This window comes from Scyliorhinus torazame, chromosome 2 (genome assembly GCF_047496885.1).
Source record: "Scyliorhinus torazame isolate Kashiwa2021f chromosome 2, sScyTor2.1, whole genome shotgun sequence".
NCBI lineage: Eukaryota > Metazoa > Chordata > Chondrichthyes > Carcharhiniformes > Scyliorhinidae > Scyliorhinus > Scyliorhinus torazame.
The window spans coordinates 132461562-132482341 of NC_092708.1; the positions used below are offsets into that span (position 1 = coordinate 132461562).

At 37.9% G+C, this 20780-nt stretch overlaps 2 protein-coding genes across 2 annotated transcripts in view; both read right to left on the reverse strand.

The window, feature by feature from the left end:
• The window catches only part of ttn.2 (titin, tandem duplicate 2), a 415239-nt gene that overhangs the window by 302357 nt on the left and 92102 nt on the right, over positions 1–20780 (reverse strand). Inside the window, exons 41-42 of the mRNA XM_072477296.1 lie at positions 2233–6150; positions 996–1274 (exon numbers count right to left, since the gene is read on the reverse strand). Coding sequence (XP_072333397.1) covers positions 996–1274; positions 2233–6150 — 4197 coding nt within the window. The remainder of the gene's footprint in view (positions 1–995; positions 1275–2232; positions 6151–20780) is intronic.
• LOC140385529 (uncharacterized) lies at positions 11144–19986 on the reverse strand. Its single transcript, XM_072467769.1, has 3 exons — positions 19875–19986; positions 15737–19723; positions 11144–15629 (listed from the first exon to the last, which is right to left on the reverse strand). Exons 1-3 carry the CDS (start codon positions 19984–19986, stop codon positions 12145–12147), a joined length of 7584 nt encoding a protein of 2527 aa, XP_072323870.1. The 3' UTR covers positions 11144–12144.

Below are 20780 nucleotides of genomic sequence, written 5' to 3' on the forward strand. Positions count from 1 at the left end.
CACCACTAGGAACTTCCTGATGACAGCTGGTCTACCTACCGAGGCCAGAGTCCATCATCTAATTGAAGAAAGCCTCCTGGCCTGAAGGTTTTCTGTTGTGGGCTGACCCTTTACACTGATGACTTGATAGATCTAGCCATGAGGGATTTTGAGCATTTCACAATCCTGCAGAGAGCATCTCAATTTTAGGGAAACCCCTGATGGTCCACCTTTCCAATGGGGCTGCTGGCCAGACATTGCTGCCTGCCATCCATTTGGGCTTCCCATTCACTTGTCCTCCTGCTCCGTTTAATTGGACAGTGCTCACTGAGGTGAATAGGTCGCCTTCAGGAAGATCCCGCCTCGGTCACTTTTGCACTGGCATTAGAACCGTGATCCAATTGGGAAAATTCAACTCACTATCTCATAAGCAAAACAGGCGTTTTTATCAGTATAAGAAAACACAATAGCGATTTTACAAAAAAAACGAAAATTAAATATAGATATGAATAAACCTTTCCCCTTGGAAGTGGGACCAACGGCCAGGGGGCATATATGTAAGGTAAGAAGCAGGAGGTTTAAAGGAGATGCGAGGGTAAACGTTTTTTACCCAGAGGGTGATAGGGGTTTGGAACTCACTGCCTGAAAGGGTGGTGGAAGCAGAGACCCTCGTAACATTTAAGAAGTATCTAGATGTGCATTTGCAATGCCAAGGCATACAAGGCTATGGGCCAAGTGCTGGAAAATGGGATTAGAATAGTTAGGGGGTTGTTTCTGACTGGCACAGACACGATGGGCTGAAGGGCCTTTTCTGTGCTGTATGACTCTATGACTCGAAATGATATAAAAATATCAAAACATATGTTGCTACTGCTGAAAGTGAGAAATGCGAAGTAAACATATGCTCGGACATAGGTGAAGTAAATGTAGATATGAGACCATCCAAACCTTTTAAGGCTCGTGTGGTTAAAAACTCATTGTTGAAATGAAGCACAATTTGAACATAAACGACTTACCAGTCACCATCAGTTTAGCTGTGCTGCTAACACTGCCACACTGGTTTGATGCTCTGCAGGTGTATTCACCACAGTCAATTAGCTGAGGCTTCAGAAGTTTCAAAATGGAGATGTATTTCTCATTCACAATCCTGTACTTTTCACTATCACGAAGTTCAGCTCTTGCTCGAAACCACTGGAACCGTACGTCAGGAATAGGGTCAACTTCACATTCAAACTGAGAAACTTGTTCAACTATCACCTCCAGTGATTCAATCTTCCTCTTGAAAGACGGAGGCACTATAATTTAAAGTTCAAAAAAACATGTGAAATGATTGCAATAGTAAACTGTAATTTTTTTTTAGCACGTGGCCCCCTGAAACTCAAGGATGGAGGAGGGTGAATGACAATCATTAACAATCCAAGGAGTGACTGTGGAGAAGAAATGATTGTTAAAAGATGTTAGCTGACCAGTAGTTGTGCTCAACATAGTAAATGGTAAGACTTCAATGAATGAAATTCAAGATTTATTGACACGTGTGGTGCCCATTGAAACATGCAAATAATTGGTACATCTATGAAATGTTTTTCCTAGAAAAAAAGTAGATGACAAAACGGTGATATTAAGTTTTAGGAAGAAATGCAATGTTCAATTGTCTTTTCGTTATGACAAAGTGGTGATAATGATAATAAAAATCTAGCAACTCCTCAAATGTGGATATGGGGATGAAAGCAATATTAATTTTGTTAGTAGAAATTTAAAATACCATGGCTGATGTTAATCAATAGTTAATGTTAAAGCACAAGAGACTAAATAAGAACAATATAGTCACAATAAAGTTTAAGCTTTAAAAGTTACTTATTACTGACAGTGAAAGCATGTGATGACTACATCAAGTAAGAATGTCATTTTCATTTAAATTAATACTAAACCAACTTAGAATAAGAATAATAAGTTTTTCAATTTTTGATACAAAATATTTGTAGTATCATCTGATGCAGTCTGTCCAGGCTTTGACTGCACAGTATATAGATTGACAACTAGGCAATGCAAACATTATTTTACTTTTAAAGTAAGGGAAAAAAGGAAGGCAGGAAAAGGAAGGGATGAGGGAAGGAAATATTTAGTCATGTTAATTTATTAGCATGAACTAAGTTTAATTTTGAGAAACTAATATCAAAAGTTAATTGGATAGTTAGTTCAATATATTAGCTTTTAAAGTTCGTATTAACAAAGATTTTATCCCCATAATCCAACCTCTTATAATAACTGTGAGTTTTGCAGAAGTAGTTGCTTTTCCAGCTTCATTCAGTGCCTCACAGACATATTCTCCTTGATGCTCCTCTTTCTGTACTTTGTTGATTATAAGTGCGTAAGTGTCATGTTCTTGTAAACATTTGAACTCATTTTTTGAAATGATTTGCTTCCCATTGATATACCAATTTACCTTGTTAACTTTTGTTATGACTGTGCTTAATTTTACTTCACTATCTTCATCTACAGTGATGTCTGTAAGCCTTTCAGTTATTACTGGAATGCATCTGGTGATTTTTCTTGGTGTTTCACCCGGCTTTCTCGGTTTAGAAATGCTGGTAACCAAAAGTTCCTCAATGTTCTTCTCTTTTTTGAGAATTTCTGTTGGTTGTTCTACTGGAACAGGTGCTGAAGGGGCCTCTGTAGTAATTATCGCACTGCCAACATCTCTTATGTGACTTAAGACTGCCCCTTTTTCAACTATCTCTACAGATTTAAACTCCTCAATAAAACCCTCTGATTTAGTGGTTACTATCATTTCTTGAACAACTGTCTTCTTTGAGATTGCAGGGTATACCTGAGTAACTGTAGCTTGTACTGACTCTGTTGACTGCATTTTCTGTTCAGTCATATGCATTCCATACCTAGCCACTTCAGAGCTGCTTTCAGCAATGTTGACAGCCTCAGGTGAGATCATCTCTTTGGCAGAAGCTATGCTGATGCACAATTTTTCTAATCTATCGGTTGAGAGTGGAATTATATCCAATTCCTCAGCTAACAAAGGCTGATGTTCTTCATGAGTAATAGCATGGAAAGCAGCTGTTAATTCCTTTCTTAAATCAGCTTTCTGAGGATATTCTCCTTCAAATGACAGAGTTATGTCTATGGGAGGATTGATATTAGTAATCTGGTATGTATATAAACTATACTTGGGTTCTTTTTGAACTTTTAATTCCTTAATCTCCACCTGTTCTATGCTACTCAATAAAATAGAAGAAAGGACACAATGTTCACTTGCCAAAGCAGATTGCAATGCTTTCTTAATCTGTAGACCAACATCTAAGATGACTGCTTTAGGAACTTCAACACTGAAGGCTGTTTCTTTATGGAGTGCATTACTTTCTTGTGTTACTTGAGCGAGTTGTGCTTCATCTGGTTGTTTCTCAACCTTCAGAATTTTTTGCTCTGATCTCTTAATTCCTGAAGAATGTTCCTCTACAATCAGCTGTTTTTCTTGATGCAACAATGGAAATCTTATTGACTGTCCCTCCTGGATTCTCGCTGCAAAATCCTTTTCTGCAGCCTCTAGTATCCTAATGCTTTCTATAGGCATTGCCTTTTCTTTAACCTGTACAGAAACTGAAGGGAGCTTTGATTCATATGTATCTTCACAGGTTGCTGCACTTAAGGCTTCGGAAATGGCAAGTGAACCATCTTCCACTATCTTGTTCTCTATTATAGTACTGAATTGTTTGACTGTGTCTTCCAACTTATTTATTACTGCACGTTGTTCTTTTTCTTCAACGGTAAAACATTTCTCTTTTGATACGTGCATTGGTACAGCTACAGATGGGAGAAACTCTTCTGGCGGAAGCTCACATTTAACTACAGCCTGTAAACTTCTAATTTCCATTTCAAGTGTTTTAGTTTGTTCAGCTGACAATTCTGATTTCTCTTCCACAACAGCAGTGTAGCTGTATGCTTTCTCAAGTTTGTGTGCTGCAACATGAGAAGCTGGTTTCTCATAAGGCAGCATCCCTTCTTTGCGAAGAATGCATGTAGTCTCCATAAAATGAGGACATAAAATAGGCATGTGTTCTTTTGTAGGTTTAATTGTGACTGCATCTTTTACATCTGATAACAGAGTTGTGTGTTCGTAAGGTAAAAGGTGCTGTTCTTCTGATAATAATGAATACAGCAATGTTGGGCTTCTTCTCAGGTCAGCTTTCTCGCTTGTTGGTATTTCAAAAGTAAATGTTGTTTCTTTCGGCAAAGTGTCCTGTCCCTGAACAATCTGTAATTGGAAAGGTGTCTTTCCTTCCTTTTTTGATGTTAATGAGATTGCACCGTCTAACCCAATTATTATTTTTGTATGTTCGCTTGTGAGCTGTTGTTTTTCTTCTGCAGTTATAGCAGTTTTCACAAGTTTATCCTTTGTAAATAAAGCTTGTTGCATGTCAGCTTTAGGTACTTTGAACAGAGATTCCTTTGGTAATGATTTCTGGCTTTCAGTAACATACATCAGGAATGGCTTTTGCAATTCTTTTGATGATTTTGCTTGTCTCGCTTCATCTAATGTTTGAATGTCTTTTGCCACTTCATGCCTTAATTTTTTCTGTTCCGCTGCTACAGCTATCAGAACTTCCATTTTTCTTTCTTTTTGAATTGCACATTTTTGTAACTCAGGAATTTCAAAACCAAACAAAGCTTCTTTGTGTGGTTCTTGATGTCCCTCAACCTCGTAATTGTGCAAAGGGTATGCTGGCCTTGTTTTGGATATCTCTTTCTCTGCAACAGTCCTGGAGCTGGGAATTAGATGCTTTTCCTCAGATAAGATGCTTGTTTCTTTTGTCTTTGCTTTAGCATCTACAGTAGAGGCATCTCTAATATTAAAACTGCCTTCCTTTGGAATTACAGTTTTCTCCTCAACTGTGGGCAAACAAAGAGTAGAATCTAACTGAGCTTCAGTGCTTGATAATTCAAATACTGGTGGGCTTTTAATTGGTTCAAAATGTTGCTCGATATAGCCTTGACTCTCTTGTGTAGTTTGTGAATGCATTATTATCTGTCTCTTTCCTGCAATTGCTGCTTCGGCAGCAGAGACTGTCACCTCATGCAACATGCCTGTCTGTTCACTGCGAACAGAGTGTTTATCTTCAGAAGCTATAGTATATACCAATTGATCTCTGTCTTGCAACTCAGCCTGAGCATCACCAGGTAACTTTACCATGAATAAACGTGACTCTGTGGCATGATCACCTACATACTTTGTGTATGACTTGGTATGGTGCTTTTGAACTACATCCTGTTTCCTGTGTTGAACAGTAGCAAAAGTACTGCTGAACACAATTAGCTCTGCTGTGCAAGTTGTTTCGCCAAATGAATTAAATGCTTTGCAGAAATATAAACCACTATCCTCTTTTTGTACATTATTAACAGTTAATGAACCAGAGCCATCGGGGTTAGAACTAAGGTTGCATTGCACACTCTGATGAATCTGATAGTTTCCCTTATACCAAAGTACCTCTGCCATTGGCTCACCTATCACGACATAATCAAATTTTGCAGACAGCCCTTCTGGGCACTGCAAAGATTTCAGTTCTTTGAAAAAATGTGGTGGCTGACCTCTAGGCGTATGTATGGTCTCTGATGGTATCATTGGCGCAATTTCCTTTAATAGGGCCTCTTTACTTATTTTTTTGTCTGGTATTTTTGCAACAGGAGGTTTTGAAGCTGATGTCGTAAACCCTCCCATAGCTTCCTTTGATTTGATTTGAAGGTATGCACTACATGAAGTCACTCCAAGTACATTAGTAGCTGAGCAGGTATATTCTCCCTCATCTGCAAATTTTGCATAAGGTATAATTAGACTATATTCATCCCTATCATAAATAAACTTGTAATTTGATGAAGGAGCCAATTTTTTATTGTTATAAAACCACTGAATAGAGGGTTTGGGGAATCCAGTAATTGTGACTGTGAATTTAGCTACATCTTCCACAACTACCTCTATACTAGAAATGCGTTTAATGAATACTGGCACTGCTCTTAAAGGCTTAGCATCAATTTTTATGTCTGAAATGCTGGAAAGGGCTGCTGTTTCAGGCTTGAGTTCAAATGTTTTGTCTGACACATGAAGGTCACTACTGTAGAAATCTTCCCTCTCATCTTCACCAGCGATGGTAACAGAGCTAGAAAATTCTGTATGAGAAATAAGATGCTTAAATTTAGAAAAAGTGTTGATTGTGAGTGATGTTTCCTAATACTCGAAACTGATAATAATCACAAAAATGAATCTTCTAACTTTGCATGCTAAACCCAAGTTACTTCAAAAGAATACAATTCTACAAAGTTTATCTGAAATATTTATCTTCAACCTATACGTACAATAGGATCCATTCACTGTGAATGGAATTAGTCCAAAGCAGGAGGTAAATTTTGCCTCAAACTACTTTGATCATCATACGAACAAAATAAAAAATACTGACCTTCATAACTCAAGTTTAAATCAAACTATTTAATTTAAAATGTATTGAGGTTTGTAGACACTAAATATATATCATCTGAAGAACCAGAGTAATTATTTACAGATAAAAATATTTTATGTCAAATCTATATTCTCCAAATGAGTAGAAATGAGCTCTGTAGACATTTCACCACTGGAGCTTTACAGAATTTCATTCTAGGATAGTCGTGTTGGTATTATTTATCATTATACAAAATTGTTTTGCATGCTAGAAATTTTCTAAAGGCTTGAATAATTTCTAATATAAATTTTATTCCATCACAGAAATACATCTACTTCAATCAAATAAAAATCAGATTTGAGCAGTAAGTCATACCACAAGCAAGGTAAAAGAAAAATGCATTCCTACTTTTACCTTAATAATAATATTATCCATATGATAATTTCATTGTCTGCTAAATTTCAGAATGAAAAATCACACAGTTTTTATTTGTAAGCCTTGCCAATCATCTGATAACACAATGTTGTCAAATACATATTGTTTTCTTGGTGAAAACAATTGACTGAGCCAGAATCAGGTCCAGTGGTTCAGAAGACAAGTGCAACATTTGTCTATTCCCGTACCACTCAAAACCTGATTGATGTTGAACTCGGTAGCAATGAAGTGCTAAAATTGGCTTCAGCATCTCCAGGCTATGGCAACACAAAATCATCAAACGTTTCTGTTCCTGATTGCTATCCAGCAATCCATACTGAATGTACAGCTTAACTTTTACTGTGGACTTCGGGATCTTGACTTAAGGGTGAAAAGCAGATCCTGAGTCCACACTTGTCGACAGAGGGACTTGCTCAATGATTTTACCAGATGCAACCTCCTAATTGGGCACCTGAGAGCCCATCATCCACTTATGGACTCTGGCTCCTGATGTTGCTGGCCAATTTAGGAGGCTGGCAGCTCTGAAGCTTAGGCATTGCCAATGCTGAGGCGGGCCATAGATGTTGAGGTGACTGAAAATGGAGGAATCTTTGACAAGTAAGTAAAAATTAAATATGGAAATTGGCTGCCTGCCTCCATGCAGCAAGTACCCAATCTGCCTTACAGCTCATCACTGGAAAAACATACCAAAGGGGAGCCATCTCAACATGCCTCCCTGCTTATTTACCAGCTACACCCCTACCCCTGTTGCCAGCACCCTGGGGCCAGGAAATTCATCCGTGTGTGAGTGTGTGTGTGTGTGTTTCTGTGTGTGTGGGGACATCAATTAAGTGCAGAATAACATTCACCATGTTGGTTCAACGCTCAAATAATTTACCAACATTCAATGACCATTGTAAAACATCTAATTGGGCAAGGTACCAGGGAACCACAATCACCTGTGGAACTGCATCATAGCATGAGCAATTATCTTCAGGAGAGGAGAGTTAAGTGAAAGGAAATATACCTTACATATCAATCACGTTATTACAATAACAAAACCAAAGGAACAAACATCCATTTATCGATCATATAGAACACAATATAATTATGATATACATCAACAGAAACCTGTACAAGGAATGAATGATGTCTGTGTTAAAGAGCTTCTCATCAAGATGGAAGTCTAAATTTTTTCATTCATCGCATCTTAAATCATGTAAATAGGGGCAGATAAATGATAGAAAACAATTGCTTTCACATAATTAAATTGTTGCACTTACAAGAACATAATTGATAAACATATTGACCAAAATGCTAATTTATGCTTATGTCATGAAAGATCCAATTTTTGTAAAATTTTGACATTTGCACAAATCAAACCACCAAAGACTCTCCTTCACTACCAAACAATTTACATGTTTTAGACAAATATTAAACATTCATTGCAATAGAAAAGCTTAACTTCTAATGTAAAATTAACAAGTTACAAAGTAAATATCAAAATCATAATCAAAGATGTGACCAACGCACAGATACAATATGATTATTTGCAAACTAATTGAAGACCAATTCCATTGTAGCCTTGCATTAACTCTGAAATAATCTGTATTTTGACATGGTTGTAGTCTTGAGGCCTACTAAATATAAATGTTTCCTGCTCTATTTTCACCATTATGGAAACTGCTCAAAAGATTCAAGTGAAAGACTAGGTAATAATTCTTAGGACACATAAAAATCCATTGTGGCACACAGTGTAATTCCTCCAAAAAGCAACTGTGGTAACACATATCGTAAGTTCTGCAACTTCACAAAATAAATTCTTAATTCTAGACTTGCGACTCTGAACAATCTCACAAACTCTTCTGGCAAACCAAACACAGCTATTAAAGTTAGCAACAACAGAATGATGAGAAAAACACTGAATAAACCAAATTTTAAACATCTAGCCTATGTGGTGATATAGTACACTGGTGTTCCAATAAACTATGCTGTAGTGTAGCATGACGTGGTTTAACATAGGATTCCCTAAACACGTTTATGATCTCAGTCACAGAGATAACTGAAGGCAAGGTAGGACAGCCAAGTATTTTTTGATTGACGTGATAAGAAATCTAGATAAAGAGTCACATGGACTCTATGCACTCTCCAGCCAAAAACATCTGGGACAAGGTAGGTTCTTCGCTACCCTAGCTGTAAAGAAGTGCATACAAGAGAGATATAAAAGGAAATAACAAAAATTAATAAAAGCAGAAGTATATCATAAATGAAGTCATACTTACCAAAGTTCCAAGAATCCCTCTAAATTATAGCCAGACGAAACTATCCTGTCATGACTCCTGCAGTAATTCTGTCCTGGAGCATAAATTCCTTTGAGAACTGTGACTCATAATCATGCGCACATCCATCCTAGTTCTTCATATGACAATTGGTATAACTTTCAGTTCCATCTATCACAAACTCTTGGCTTGATCTCCATAGTATCAAATAGTTTCATGAGATGAAAATTCCACATAACTGAAAGTTATCAGGTACCAATTGGACCATTGCTGTTGGTGATATTAGCAGATAAATCTTTCACATGTTGCTCTGACATTGCCCTGGGCATTTTAAGTGTGCCATTAGACCAGCTAAAATAAATGGGATTAAATGATCCTATTAAATGCTGGACAGAGAGATGTCAAATCAGCATGTTTAGTGATTTTCCTGCAGTATTAACCCAAATTTCTAGCCTTTAAATGAAAATGCTCTCTAAACCGCACTTAGGTCCAAACCTACAATGGTGCAAACTGGGAACAGAGTAGGATCCAGGCGAATCAACTTTAAACAGTTCAGGCTTCATAATTTAATCTTAGCTTTAGGGCTCGAGTGTTATACAGTCAAATGCTATTTCATAGAATCATAGAATCCCTACAGTGCAGAAAGAGGTCATTCGACCCTTCGAGTCCATGCAGACCCTTCGAAAGGCCATCCTATCTAGGCCCAATTCTCCCCCGTATTCCTGCAACCCGACCTAAGGGACAATTTAGCATGACCAATCCACCTAACCTAAACAGTTTTGGATTGTGGGAGGAAACCGGAGCACCCAGGGAAATCCACATAGACATGGGAAGAATGTGCAAACTCCACACAGACAGTTACCCAAGGTCTTAATCGAACTCGGATTCCTGGCACTGTGAGGCAGCAGTGCTAACCACTATGCCACCGTGCCTCCCCGTATCAAACAGGATTGGCTATGCTAAATTTCCCTTAGTGACTAGGATCTGCGGGTTAGGTTACGAGGTTATGGGGATAGAGTGGGGTGGACATGGGTAGAGTGCTCATTCGAAGGGTCAGTGCAGACTTGATGGGCCGAATGTCCTCCTTCTGCACTGTAGGGATTCTATGATATGCCCGGCAATATTGTCAAACTGGAGATTTATTTCTGCCTACTTCAATATAAAATCTTTAAAACATTCTTTGACACCTTTTTCCTTCGTTAAATTTTACAGCCAAACATGCTCTCAGAACTGCTTTCTGCTGTTGAAATATATAGTCTTCAAAGAATTAACAATAAACCATCTGTGTATATTAATTCACATCTTCAAATATACTAAATGTTAAGAAAAATATTTAGCTATTGTATATCAAATAGCATAAAGGCTCAATTTAAAAGATTTCAATACCTTAACTAATCTTTCAATGAAAAACAGGCATGCATTTTGAACTTACTATCGCCAGAAAGCACATTAAAAGCTGTACCTATTACTGAAGGACATGTTTGAATGCAAACCTCTGATGAAATTAATACCTCGGTCTCTGCATGAGAAAATTGTGGAACTCAATTGAGTTGTTAGACACAGCTTCATGCAGAAGCAAGGTACTGGGCCAAAGAAAACAAGTTCAGAATGACAGAATTCTTCTACAGCACCATATCATTTTAAAGTAGCTTGGGCGGTGCCTTTGAAAGTGCATTGCCCAATTAATCATGGAACGTCATTGCCAAACAATAACATACCACAAAAGAATTGTAAAAAATAAGTAGATGTAATATAAGGGGAGGGATTCTCCGTTCCTACGGCTAATTGCTGAATCGAACGGAGAATCTGTGGGAGGTTTACGTGAAAGAAATTGGCGCGAACCCCTCACTGATTCAGTACCGGTGAGGGGCTAGCACCGGTGGCACGTCAAACACCCACTGATCACGTTGAGAAAGACTGGAGAATGCATCAGTCACGGCATACAACATGGTGCTGGCCGTGTGCTAAACCGAACCCACCAACCCAGACCCCACAGTCCACCTCCTGGCCACCCCCCACCAGTCCCCCCAGCTGTGACAGATGCCCCCCTGGTCAGCGGCATGGATCCCAGCCAAGTGCGGCGCCGCTGGACACAGTACATAGCCGGCACGTCGGCTCAGATCACACGTGTCCCGCGTTTTCGGAAACTCGGCCCATTGGGGGCGGAGCATCACCAGTGGGCTGGCCGGTGAGGCACCAATGGCATTGTGACTGCGCGCGGCGGGTTTCACAATGACACTGGTTTGGAGGAGGCGTAGAATCGCAAACCAGCGTCAAACCGGAGCCGGCACCAATTCCAGCGTCGGAATTGATTCTCCACCCAATCGCCGATTATGATTTCAGCGTCGGGCAACAAAGAATCTCACCCAATGACTTTGGTTATGTTTACTTCAAAACCGTAGTGCTAATTCAACAGGAGTGGTCTTCATTGAGTTTTCTGGCCGTTCTGCTGGTGGGGTCCTCCAGTCCCTCTGATGGTGACCCCTCCTCCCCCCACTGTGGGTTCCCCAGCAGTGGAGGATGCGAACAACAGGAAACCCATTGAAAACAGCAGGACCGGAAACTCCCGTCGCTGGTCAACGACAAGCCACCTCTGCTGCCACAATATTTGCCACGGGGGTGTGCAAAATCAAATCCTTGTAGATGCCAATCAAGCCATTAATGATTCACCTGTTTGATGTAGAATAGCCCAAGTTATCAATATTTTTCAATACCCTACTCTTGACATCAGCCAGGCTTTTTTACACTTCTAGTCCAAAACCATCAGTATTTTGCAACAGTTACTTTTCAGCTAATATTTTGAACATCACAAATTAAAGATCCACTGCTGATAAACCACTGCAAGATACAACTATTAAAAATCAATTCTAAAAATGAACTATCTTTTTAGCAACATCAAATAAGATATAATTTTTCTTAGCAGTAAGACCAATTCAATTTTCATGTTTGAATTTAGCAAATTCATAAATGCACTATAAATCTAAAAAAAAACAAATTATTTATTATTCAAAGACATTCAGAAAGAAAGTACTATTTTACAAATGGAGTACTTTTAAAAAAGCTTTTGAGACTGCATTCCCAGCTTTGTTAACAGCTTTGGACTTATATACGCCAACATCACTTTCTTTAACATTTGCAATGTTCAAATAATGGTTTCCGGAGTCCTTTTCCTCAATGATGTAATTGGCACCTTCAAGCATTCGATCATTCATATACCACATTACACTAGGTTTTGGAGTACCAGTCACAAGACATTGGAAAGATGCTGTGCTCCCTATAGTTGTGGTACAGTCAAGGAGGGATATGTCAAATTTTGGTGGAGTTTCCATCATTTGAAATTCAAATGAACAGTTTTCGGAAGCCTCTGCTTTAAACTCAATAGTCTCCTCCTTGGCAGGCTCACCAAATACATCAAAATTAATATTTACACATTTCTCTCCCTTTTCTTCATTTTTGGTTTCAGTTACTGCAATGAGTTTCACCAATTTCTGAGAATCATCTGTACCTTTCTCTAATTCAAACTCAACCTCAATTTCTGAACTCTGGTTGCTAGGCACTAAAGAACTACCAACATCAACATCTAATTCCTGAGGACATTTTTGAGCACTATCCAATTGTACAGCAACCATTGCTCTACCACCTGATTTTGTAAGTGCCATATTTGAATTTGTCACCGCAAGATAACCTCTGCATGTTGTTTCTCCAACACTATTCACTGCTTTGCAACCATAGATACCATTGTCAGAAGGGCAAACATTAGTTATTTTGAGACTGCGATTAGAATTGTCTGTTCGAATGTACTTCTTGCCATCCAAAGTTATGAGTGAATCATCTTTGAACCACATTATTTCAGGGTTAGGAATACCGGTCACTGAACAATCAAAGATGGCATCAGTGTTTTCTGGAATTTCAAGGTCAAAAATATGGCTAATAAAACGTGGGGGCATTTCAGTGACTTCAAAATCGATTTTCATATCTTCATTTTCTTTTGTTATAAAGTCAACATTATGTTCTTCAGCAATCATCATAGGCAGGACATCCAGGGAGATGATCATGTTTTTATTGTCAGGAGTGAATTCAGGAATTGTAACAATCTTTACCTGTTTTTCAAATTCCTTCACTTCATGTTCATCAAGTTCAACTTCCAGAAGAATTTCCTGAGGTGAAGGAGATCTTGATGTTTGACCTTGCTGAACATCAAACTCTATAACATGTTGATGAGTCACTGGGGGTGGCAATGCAATTGACCTTCCATCTTGTGGTAAAACATACACCTGAGTAATACTTTTGGCTTCCCCTACGATGTTTACAGCATTGCAAATGTATTCTCCTTCATCCTCTCTCTGGATGCTATGAATTACTAATAGGCACAAATCTCCTTCTCTTTCAAGTCTAGTTCTGTGGTTTGGTTCTAATAATGACTTTCTTCTATACCACTGAACATCTGGAACTGGGCAACCAATTACCTCAATGATAAATGTAAGCGTTCCTCCTTCATGGATCGTTTTTCTGGCAAGAGGTTTGATAAATGCAGGTGACATTTCATTTCCTTTTGCTTCAGTTTCCTGTGCAGGAGTTGAAAATGACTCTGATCTTTGCTCCTCAGTGGCTGGACTTACATGTTCCAGAGGTGTTGTTTCAATACCCTCATCTATTGGGGTTCTGAAATATTCTGGTGGTGTATAAAACCTCTCTAGCAAAGAGCCAGAAGGAGACGTACCCACAGCAGAAAGTGGAGGCAATCTTTCTAGAGGAGTCACATAGCCAGGAGATTGAGGCGGGGTATGGAATGACTCTGCAGACACAGCAGATTTGAAATTTTCAGAAGCAAGAGGTGGCGTATAAAATCTTTCATTCTCTGCTGCATCATCACTAATTGTACTGCTAATTTCAATTGACATTTCGGATTCAGGGGACAGAGAGCGTACCCACTCTTCATTTTGATTATAGTAGTCATAAACAGCAGCAAATGTTACTTCCTCAACCTCCATTGAAGTTATTCCAGACTCATCATACCCAAATGCCTCATTATTTGCCTCTTCATGAATTGGTGCTTCTTCCTGTCTTGCAGTAAGGAGATACTGTGCGATGGAAACATTTTCATCTCCCTCATCTTTCTTAGAAACTGTTTCTGCCAGACCCACATTTATTTCACAAATGGATTTAGGAGATATTGAGTTACCACTTAACTCCATCTCTGATGCATTTCCTTCTGTTTCTGCTCTATGACTTTCAGCAACTTGCTTAACTACACTTTCTGGAAATATGCTATCCTCATACATTTCACTTACAGAGGCACATTTGTTCCCTTTTGGTTCTGTTTCTTCCTCCATCTTCCAAGCTTCAGATACCTTCTGATTTTTATCAAGAGAGCGTAGATATTCACTAATAGAATATGTTTCTTCCACTGCTACATCTGGCATTTTTTGACCTGCGCTTTTACTAACCTCCATTAAAGATGAACATTTACTTAAACATTCATCAGCAAAGGATGTTGTTGAATCTGTTATTATTTTATTACTTTCCTCCCACAATGGTGAAAAGTCATCAGAAAAGGAAGTTTTTGAGCCTGTTACTGCTTCATTGCTCTCTTCCTTTAAAGATGAAACTTTACCTGAAAATTCATCAGCAGTGGAAGTCAAAGAGTCTCCAGATTCAGAAATGAAATCTAATGGTTGTCTTTTTTGGCTAAATAAATGAGAAGTATTCACATGCCCTTCCTGTACTGATAATTGTTCTTGTTGCTCAATATCTTGTTCTTGTCCCATTTTACTTAAATTATGCAGAAAACGGCTAAAAGATGATTCTGCTTCCTCATCAGATGGTTCAATATCCTTCAGATTACAAATGAAACTATGCACTACAGGCTCTATTGTAAGACTAGATATGCTCTGTACTACTCCAGCTTTATTTTTAGCCACACACGTATAGCTCCCCACATCAAATGCTGAAACACCATTAATATATAACCTATGTATTCCTCCATTCTCTTGAAATCGGTGCTTGCTACTATCACAAGTTAAAACTCTGTCATTTTGAATCCATGTAACAACAGGTGTTGGCTCTCCAGAAATTAGGCATTCAAACATCACTGATTCTCCTTCTGCACAACAAATTTTACCTAACTCTTTTACAACCTGTGGGGGTTCAGAAATTACATCAAAAGAGAATGTAAATTTGTGTTTGGCAGTCTGAGAGGACGGTTCTTGAGATGAATGCTTGAAATCAAATTCATCTTCTTGAGGTAACTCTTTCCTTTCCTCATCTTTCTCTGGCGTTGGAGTTGGAGCAGTTATTTTAATTTCAACAGGAGAAGAAAGCAAAGATAAATTTATAGAACAAGGTCGCGGTACTGCAACTCTTGGTAATTGCAAGGTGGACTTTGTTTCAGTAAATGGTAGAAAATAAGACTCAATCTCATTTTCAACCAGCTGGTCAACATCCTCTTCAGTATAACTCGCTGCTACTTCAGTCACATGTATATCAAACTGTTTCAAAGATTCTTCGAACAGTTCCGGTTCTGGAAAAAACAATATTTTTACTTAATTTGAAGTCATAATTCATAAATATCTTTTTGCAATAAATTTTAAGAAAATAATTTCACAAATAAAGTGTGAGGAATCTTACCTTGTATTGTAAGGATGCCAGATGTCCTTGCAGTTCCATATTGGTTGAATATTACACATGTATATACCCCTGCATGTTCTTTGCAAGTGGACCCAATACTCAATGTAGATTTGTTTTCTATGGAGTAAATATTATAGTCCCTATTTCGTGGAACTGGGTGTTCATCTTTGTGCCAAGTTACAATAGGTTGTGGGTGCCCATGAAATTGGCACTCAAGCACACATAGGTCCCCTTGCTTAATTTTAGGAGATGCAACATGATGGAAAAATGCAGGTGGGCAATGTTTAATTGTAGGAGTCTCTTGTTTTGGAGATCCTTCGATGGCTAAAGATTTATATTGATGCTCGTGTTCTTCTGTTGGTGTCCCTTCCATTAACGAACTGAAGAAATTTGAAGTTTTCCTTTCCTCTGTTAAAGGAGAAGGTCTCACTGTTTGGGGGGAACATTTAACTTTCCATTCTTGTTGTGATTCTTTCTGACTAATTTCAAATGTGCTGAGCATTGCTGTCTCTCCATCTGCTGATTGGTCAGATGTTCCACGGCAACCTTCCAGGTCCCCTGTCAGGAGGTCTCTGTGCATACTGGCAAAACTTTCAAGAGCTGTCTCATGGTCTTCCTTAATTTCCGCTTTGCCAAAGGATTCTATTTTGTCTACTGGAGTTGGCTTTCTCAATGAACTTATATAAGCTGAAGTTTCCACGTCATCTGATGAAGGAGGAAGCTTCACCATCCATGTGGAATTCACAACCCGTGCTTCATATTGTGGTTCTTTTTGTTTGATTTTCACTACACTAATCATCTCAGTCTGTTTTTCTGTTAAGTTAGATTGGTCATACATTTTATGATCCTCTTCAGGTTTCTCAGTTGGAAACCTTGGCTGTTGGTCATTAGCTGTTTCATGGTTTTCCATATGTTCAAATTCACATGCAAGTTCTGAATCCATTGCTGTTTCTTTCATCAATGAACTGAAAAAGGTTGATTCAAGTTTGCATTCTGGCTCTTTGTGCATTATCTGGGTGGCGCTTGTAACCATATCTTCAGGTTGTGACTCTTTTTGGCTGATTTTAGATATGCTCGTAGTCTCTATTTGTTTGCATAGTGATACAGACCTATTGGTTGCTCCACCGGCATCTTCAGACTTTTCAGTTGCAAAATCCCTCATCATACTAACAAAACCTCCAACAAATTGATCTGGAGTTTTCTGGTGGCTATCCTTAACTTCAGATTTTTCTGGAGGCTGTCTTATTTCTGTTGCTGTTTTGCTCATTGATGAGCTGACAAATGCTGAAGTTTCTTTCCTTTCTGATCTACAAGGTCTCATTATTGAAGTGAAGTCTTCAACCTTGTCCATATGCTGTTCTTTTTCATTGAGTTTAGGTAAATTAATCACCGTTGTATGATTTACTGCTGACCCAGATTGATCAAGCATTTGGATTCTACGGCTTTCTTCAGATTTTGAAGCTAGAAAGTCTTTATCTACATTAATAAAACTTTCAAGCCTTTTCTCATAAATTGATTCATGGTCTTCTTGAGTATCAAATTCATGCGGAGGTTCTTTTATATCGACTGGAGTTTGTTTTATCACTGTTCCGGTAAAGGTTGATGTTTCTCTTGTTTTTGCCATCAGGGGTGAATGTCTCACAGCATGATTGGAATCTGTAAACTGTGCATCATCTTGTGGGGTCTTTTGCCTGATTTTTGACATACTAATCACCTCTGCCTGCTTGACTGCTGATGCAGATTGGTCAGATATTTTATGACCATCTTCAGGTTGTTCAGTTGGTAAGTCGCTAGGTACATCAATGAATCTCTCAGGCCATTCTTCCAGAGGTGTCTCATTGTCTACCTCAGATTTAAATGGAATATGTTTCACTTCTTTTGGTATTTCTTTCATCAAAGAACTGACAAAACTTAATGTTTCTTTTTTCTCTGGTAAAGTATAGGATATTAACATCTGGGTATAGTCTGTAACTTCACCTTCAAATTGTGTGGCTTTTTGGTTGACTTTCGAGGCATTGATCGCATTTTCCTTGGATGCTGATTTTGTTTGATTAATGATTATATTGTCAAATTCAGACCCCTGTTTTACGAAGACATTCCCAGACCATTTGTCAAAAGGTGCATTAGGGTCTCCTTTGACTTCACCTCTACATGACATTTTGCTAATTTCTGTAATGTTATCATCAAATGATGTTCTGAAAAGGGCAGAGGCTTCTGTTTCCTTTGTTAAAAGAGAAGGCGTCAGTTTTTGTGTAGATTCTCCCACCATGTCACCTTGTTCACCAAGTCTGGATCCATGTATTTGTGTTGCTTTGGAATGGTCAGCCATTGACTGGTCATTTTCAGTTTTCTTTGCTGTTGCGTTCTGCACATTCAGCAAACTGTCGGACCTATGATCAGAAAGTACTTCAGGGTCTTCTTTATACTCAAATTTACTTGGATATTCTTCTAATTCCACTGGAGGTTGCTTCATCAGTGTTCTGGCAAACACAGGGGATTCTTCTACCTTCAATAAAATCTCTGCACATTCAACACTATCTTCACATTCAACACTATCTTCAGACTCTGCTGCTTCTTTAATTACTGTTGTTTCTTTGATTGCTGGTGTGGAAGGCTCAAACAACTCTCCAAACCCCTTTGTGAGTAAATCCCTCTGTGTAGTAATAAAACCTCTACGCCACTGATCAGAGTGAGCCTGTGGTTCTTCCCAAAGTTCACTCCCTGGTACTTTTCTTTCATTATATTCCTTCTGAAAATAATATTCATCAGTTTCCTGTTCTTCCAACCAATATTTATTTTCCTGTGCCTGGCCTACTTCTTGAACTAAATTACTTTTCAGAAATTGCTCTTTTAATGACTTTATGACTTTTGTCCCGGAAGATTCTTCAGTAATCTTTTCTTTCACGTCTCTTTGTGGTTCTACTTCCTGTGAAGAAAGTCCGAATATCTGTTCCATTTGACATTGAAAATCAGGAGACTCTCTCTGGAAAGATTCGCCAGGAGACAGTTCCTGTTCTTGCACAAAATAACACTTACTACATTCAAAATCCATGCGATCAAGGTCTCCCACACTTCTGCTGCGCTCTCTGTTTAAATAAGCACAATTGTACTTTAGATTGTCTTCAACTGATGCAGTACCCAGGTCAAACGAAGCTTCAGAGAATGCAAGAGAAAATTGTTTTTTTCTTTTAGCTTCACGTAATAGCTGTAGTTTAATTTTAATGTCTTCATCAATTAAGCTATCCTTATCGAGAATCCTCCCGTGTAACCTAGGTGACTGTATTTCTGCAGAACCATCATTAAACGGATAATGTCTTGTTGGTGTTCTTTCAAAATACATTGTACGCATCAGTTTGCTTTTAGAATTTGAATGTTTTCGCAAAGCTCCTTGAACCTGATATTTCTTATCAAAGGGTGATCCAACATGTCTGAGAACAACTCTAAGTCTTGCATCCCGTTTTTTAACTAAAGAGTCTATACTTTTGTGAACCATTTCTGATCTTTTTACAAAGCTCAGATAGTTTGCATTTTGCTCTTCTTTAAGTGCAACAAGTAAAGATGCAGTTGCCTCTGCTGAGCCCTCAGAGTTTATCGCAAATATTTTGTAACTCCCTGAATCTTTCTCTTCTACATTATTGATTTCCAAACTTGAATTGTGAATGTGCATTATGCTTTCTATTTTAATAATCCTTCTTGAATCTTTACAAATAGGTCTGTTGTTATGAAACCATGCAACCTTTGGTGCTGGGCTGGCAACCATTTTGCATTTAAAAATAGCTTGCTCTCCTTCCATTACAGATTTGAATTTGAGCTTTTCAGTGAAAGATGGTCTGAAATTCTCAGACCAGGAACTTATAGAAGATGTTCTGCTTGCACAGCGATCAGCAGAAACCAGTCCCTGATCTAAATAATCTTCAGCATCAGAAAATGCATCTCGTAGATTTTCTTTGTTTTCCAAATATTCTCTCCCATCACCAAAAAACAACTCTGCAAAAAAGAGGAGAAATAATGTCTGAAGTTTCTTAAAAGTCAGGTCAAAACATTTTAAGTATTAAATTTAGCACAAATCTGTAATATGATGAAACATTGAACTTAATGCATCAGCTTTTTCACAAATACTGTCAAAGAATTCACTCACCATATTTGTTCGAATAAACGCAAGACCATTTTCTTTTTAAAGATTCTGAGCAGGAAAATCGCTCGTTCTTTGTTCCTTCTTCAGACTGTCGCAATTTCTTCTCAAAAATCATATTAGAGTGTATATTTTGAAAAAAGCATAAAGTGATCTCATGACAGAATTTTGTTAATTTTAGTGTAAAATCTGTCCCAGTGATTTGGGGATATTTAGATTATTACAATTCTTACCTGACTTGCAGACAGCAGAATAAACGCCCTTTCTGATCCTTTCAACAGTAGGTAACTTTTTAACCAGTTTGATAAATATAGTTTTTAGAATTTTAATCAATAGTTGGAGGTAAATTGATCCATAACTATAATCCTTCTAATTTGCATGAGAAGGCGTTTATTCGAACTAATATAGTTGTTAGATTCACAACATTATGCAAAAAAAATGTCAGCGTACATAAACACATAACTGCTATCTGCAAGGCAGCATAAATACATGAAGATAGGTTGATGTCATAAAAATGGAAGAAAATAAATACAAAATCGAAAAGACCCTGGTCAAATTTCCTTTAACAAAATATTGCCTGCAATTTCTTTAATTACCAAGTGTAATTCTTATCAAAAATGTTTATTGGAAAATCAGAAGTAAATGAGATGAACAACAGTACTGATTCAAGTACTCATCAAATAAAAAATATATTTCAACATTCAATCATTACCGCCAAATAGCTGAGAGCTCATTTAAACACTTATTATACACTTCATAATAGAATACAACATGCATCTCTGCATATCCCTTTTGCAGTGTATCAGTTATGACATTGAAAAATCCAAATTGAAATTCAGCTGAAATCTGAGGAACTGATACTGGTTAAAAAGTAAAGTTTCCTGTAAAGTAAATATTGATGTTAAAGGACTT

What these genes read in the sequence shown, in the direction of transcription:
- LOC140385529 (XM_072467769.1), bottom strand. Translation starts at nt 19,986, where the DNA reads ATGATTTTTGAGAAGAAATTGCGACAGTCTGAAGAAGGAACAAAGAAC. An exon ending in CGTTTATTCGAACAAATATG is followed by an intron (nt 19,724 to 19,874) that starts GTGAGTGAATTC and finishes TCTTTTTTGCAG; the next exon opens with AGTTGTTTTTTGGTGATGGG. An exon ending in TGGCATCCTTACAATACAAG is followed by an intron (nt 15,630 to 15,736) that starts GTAAGATTCCTC and finishes TGTTTTTTCCAG; the next exon opens with AACCGGAACTGTTCGAAGAA.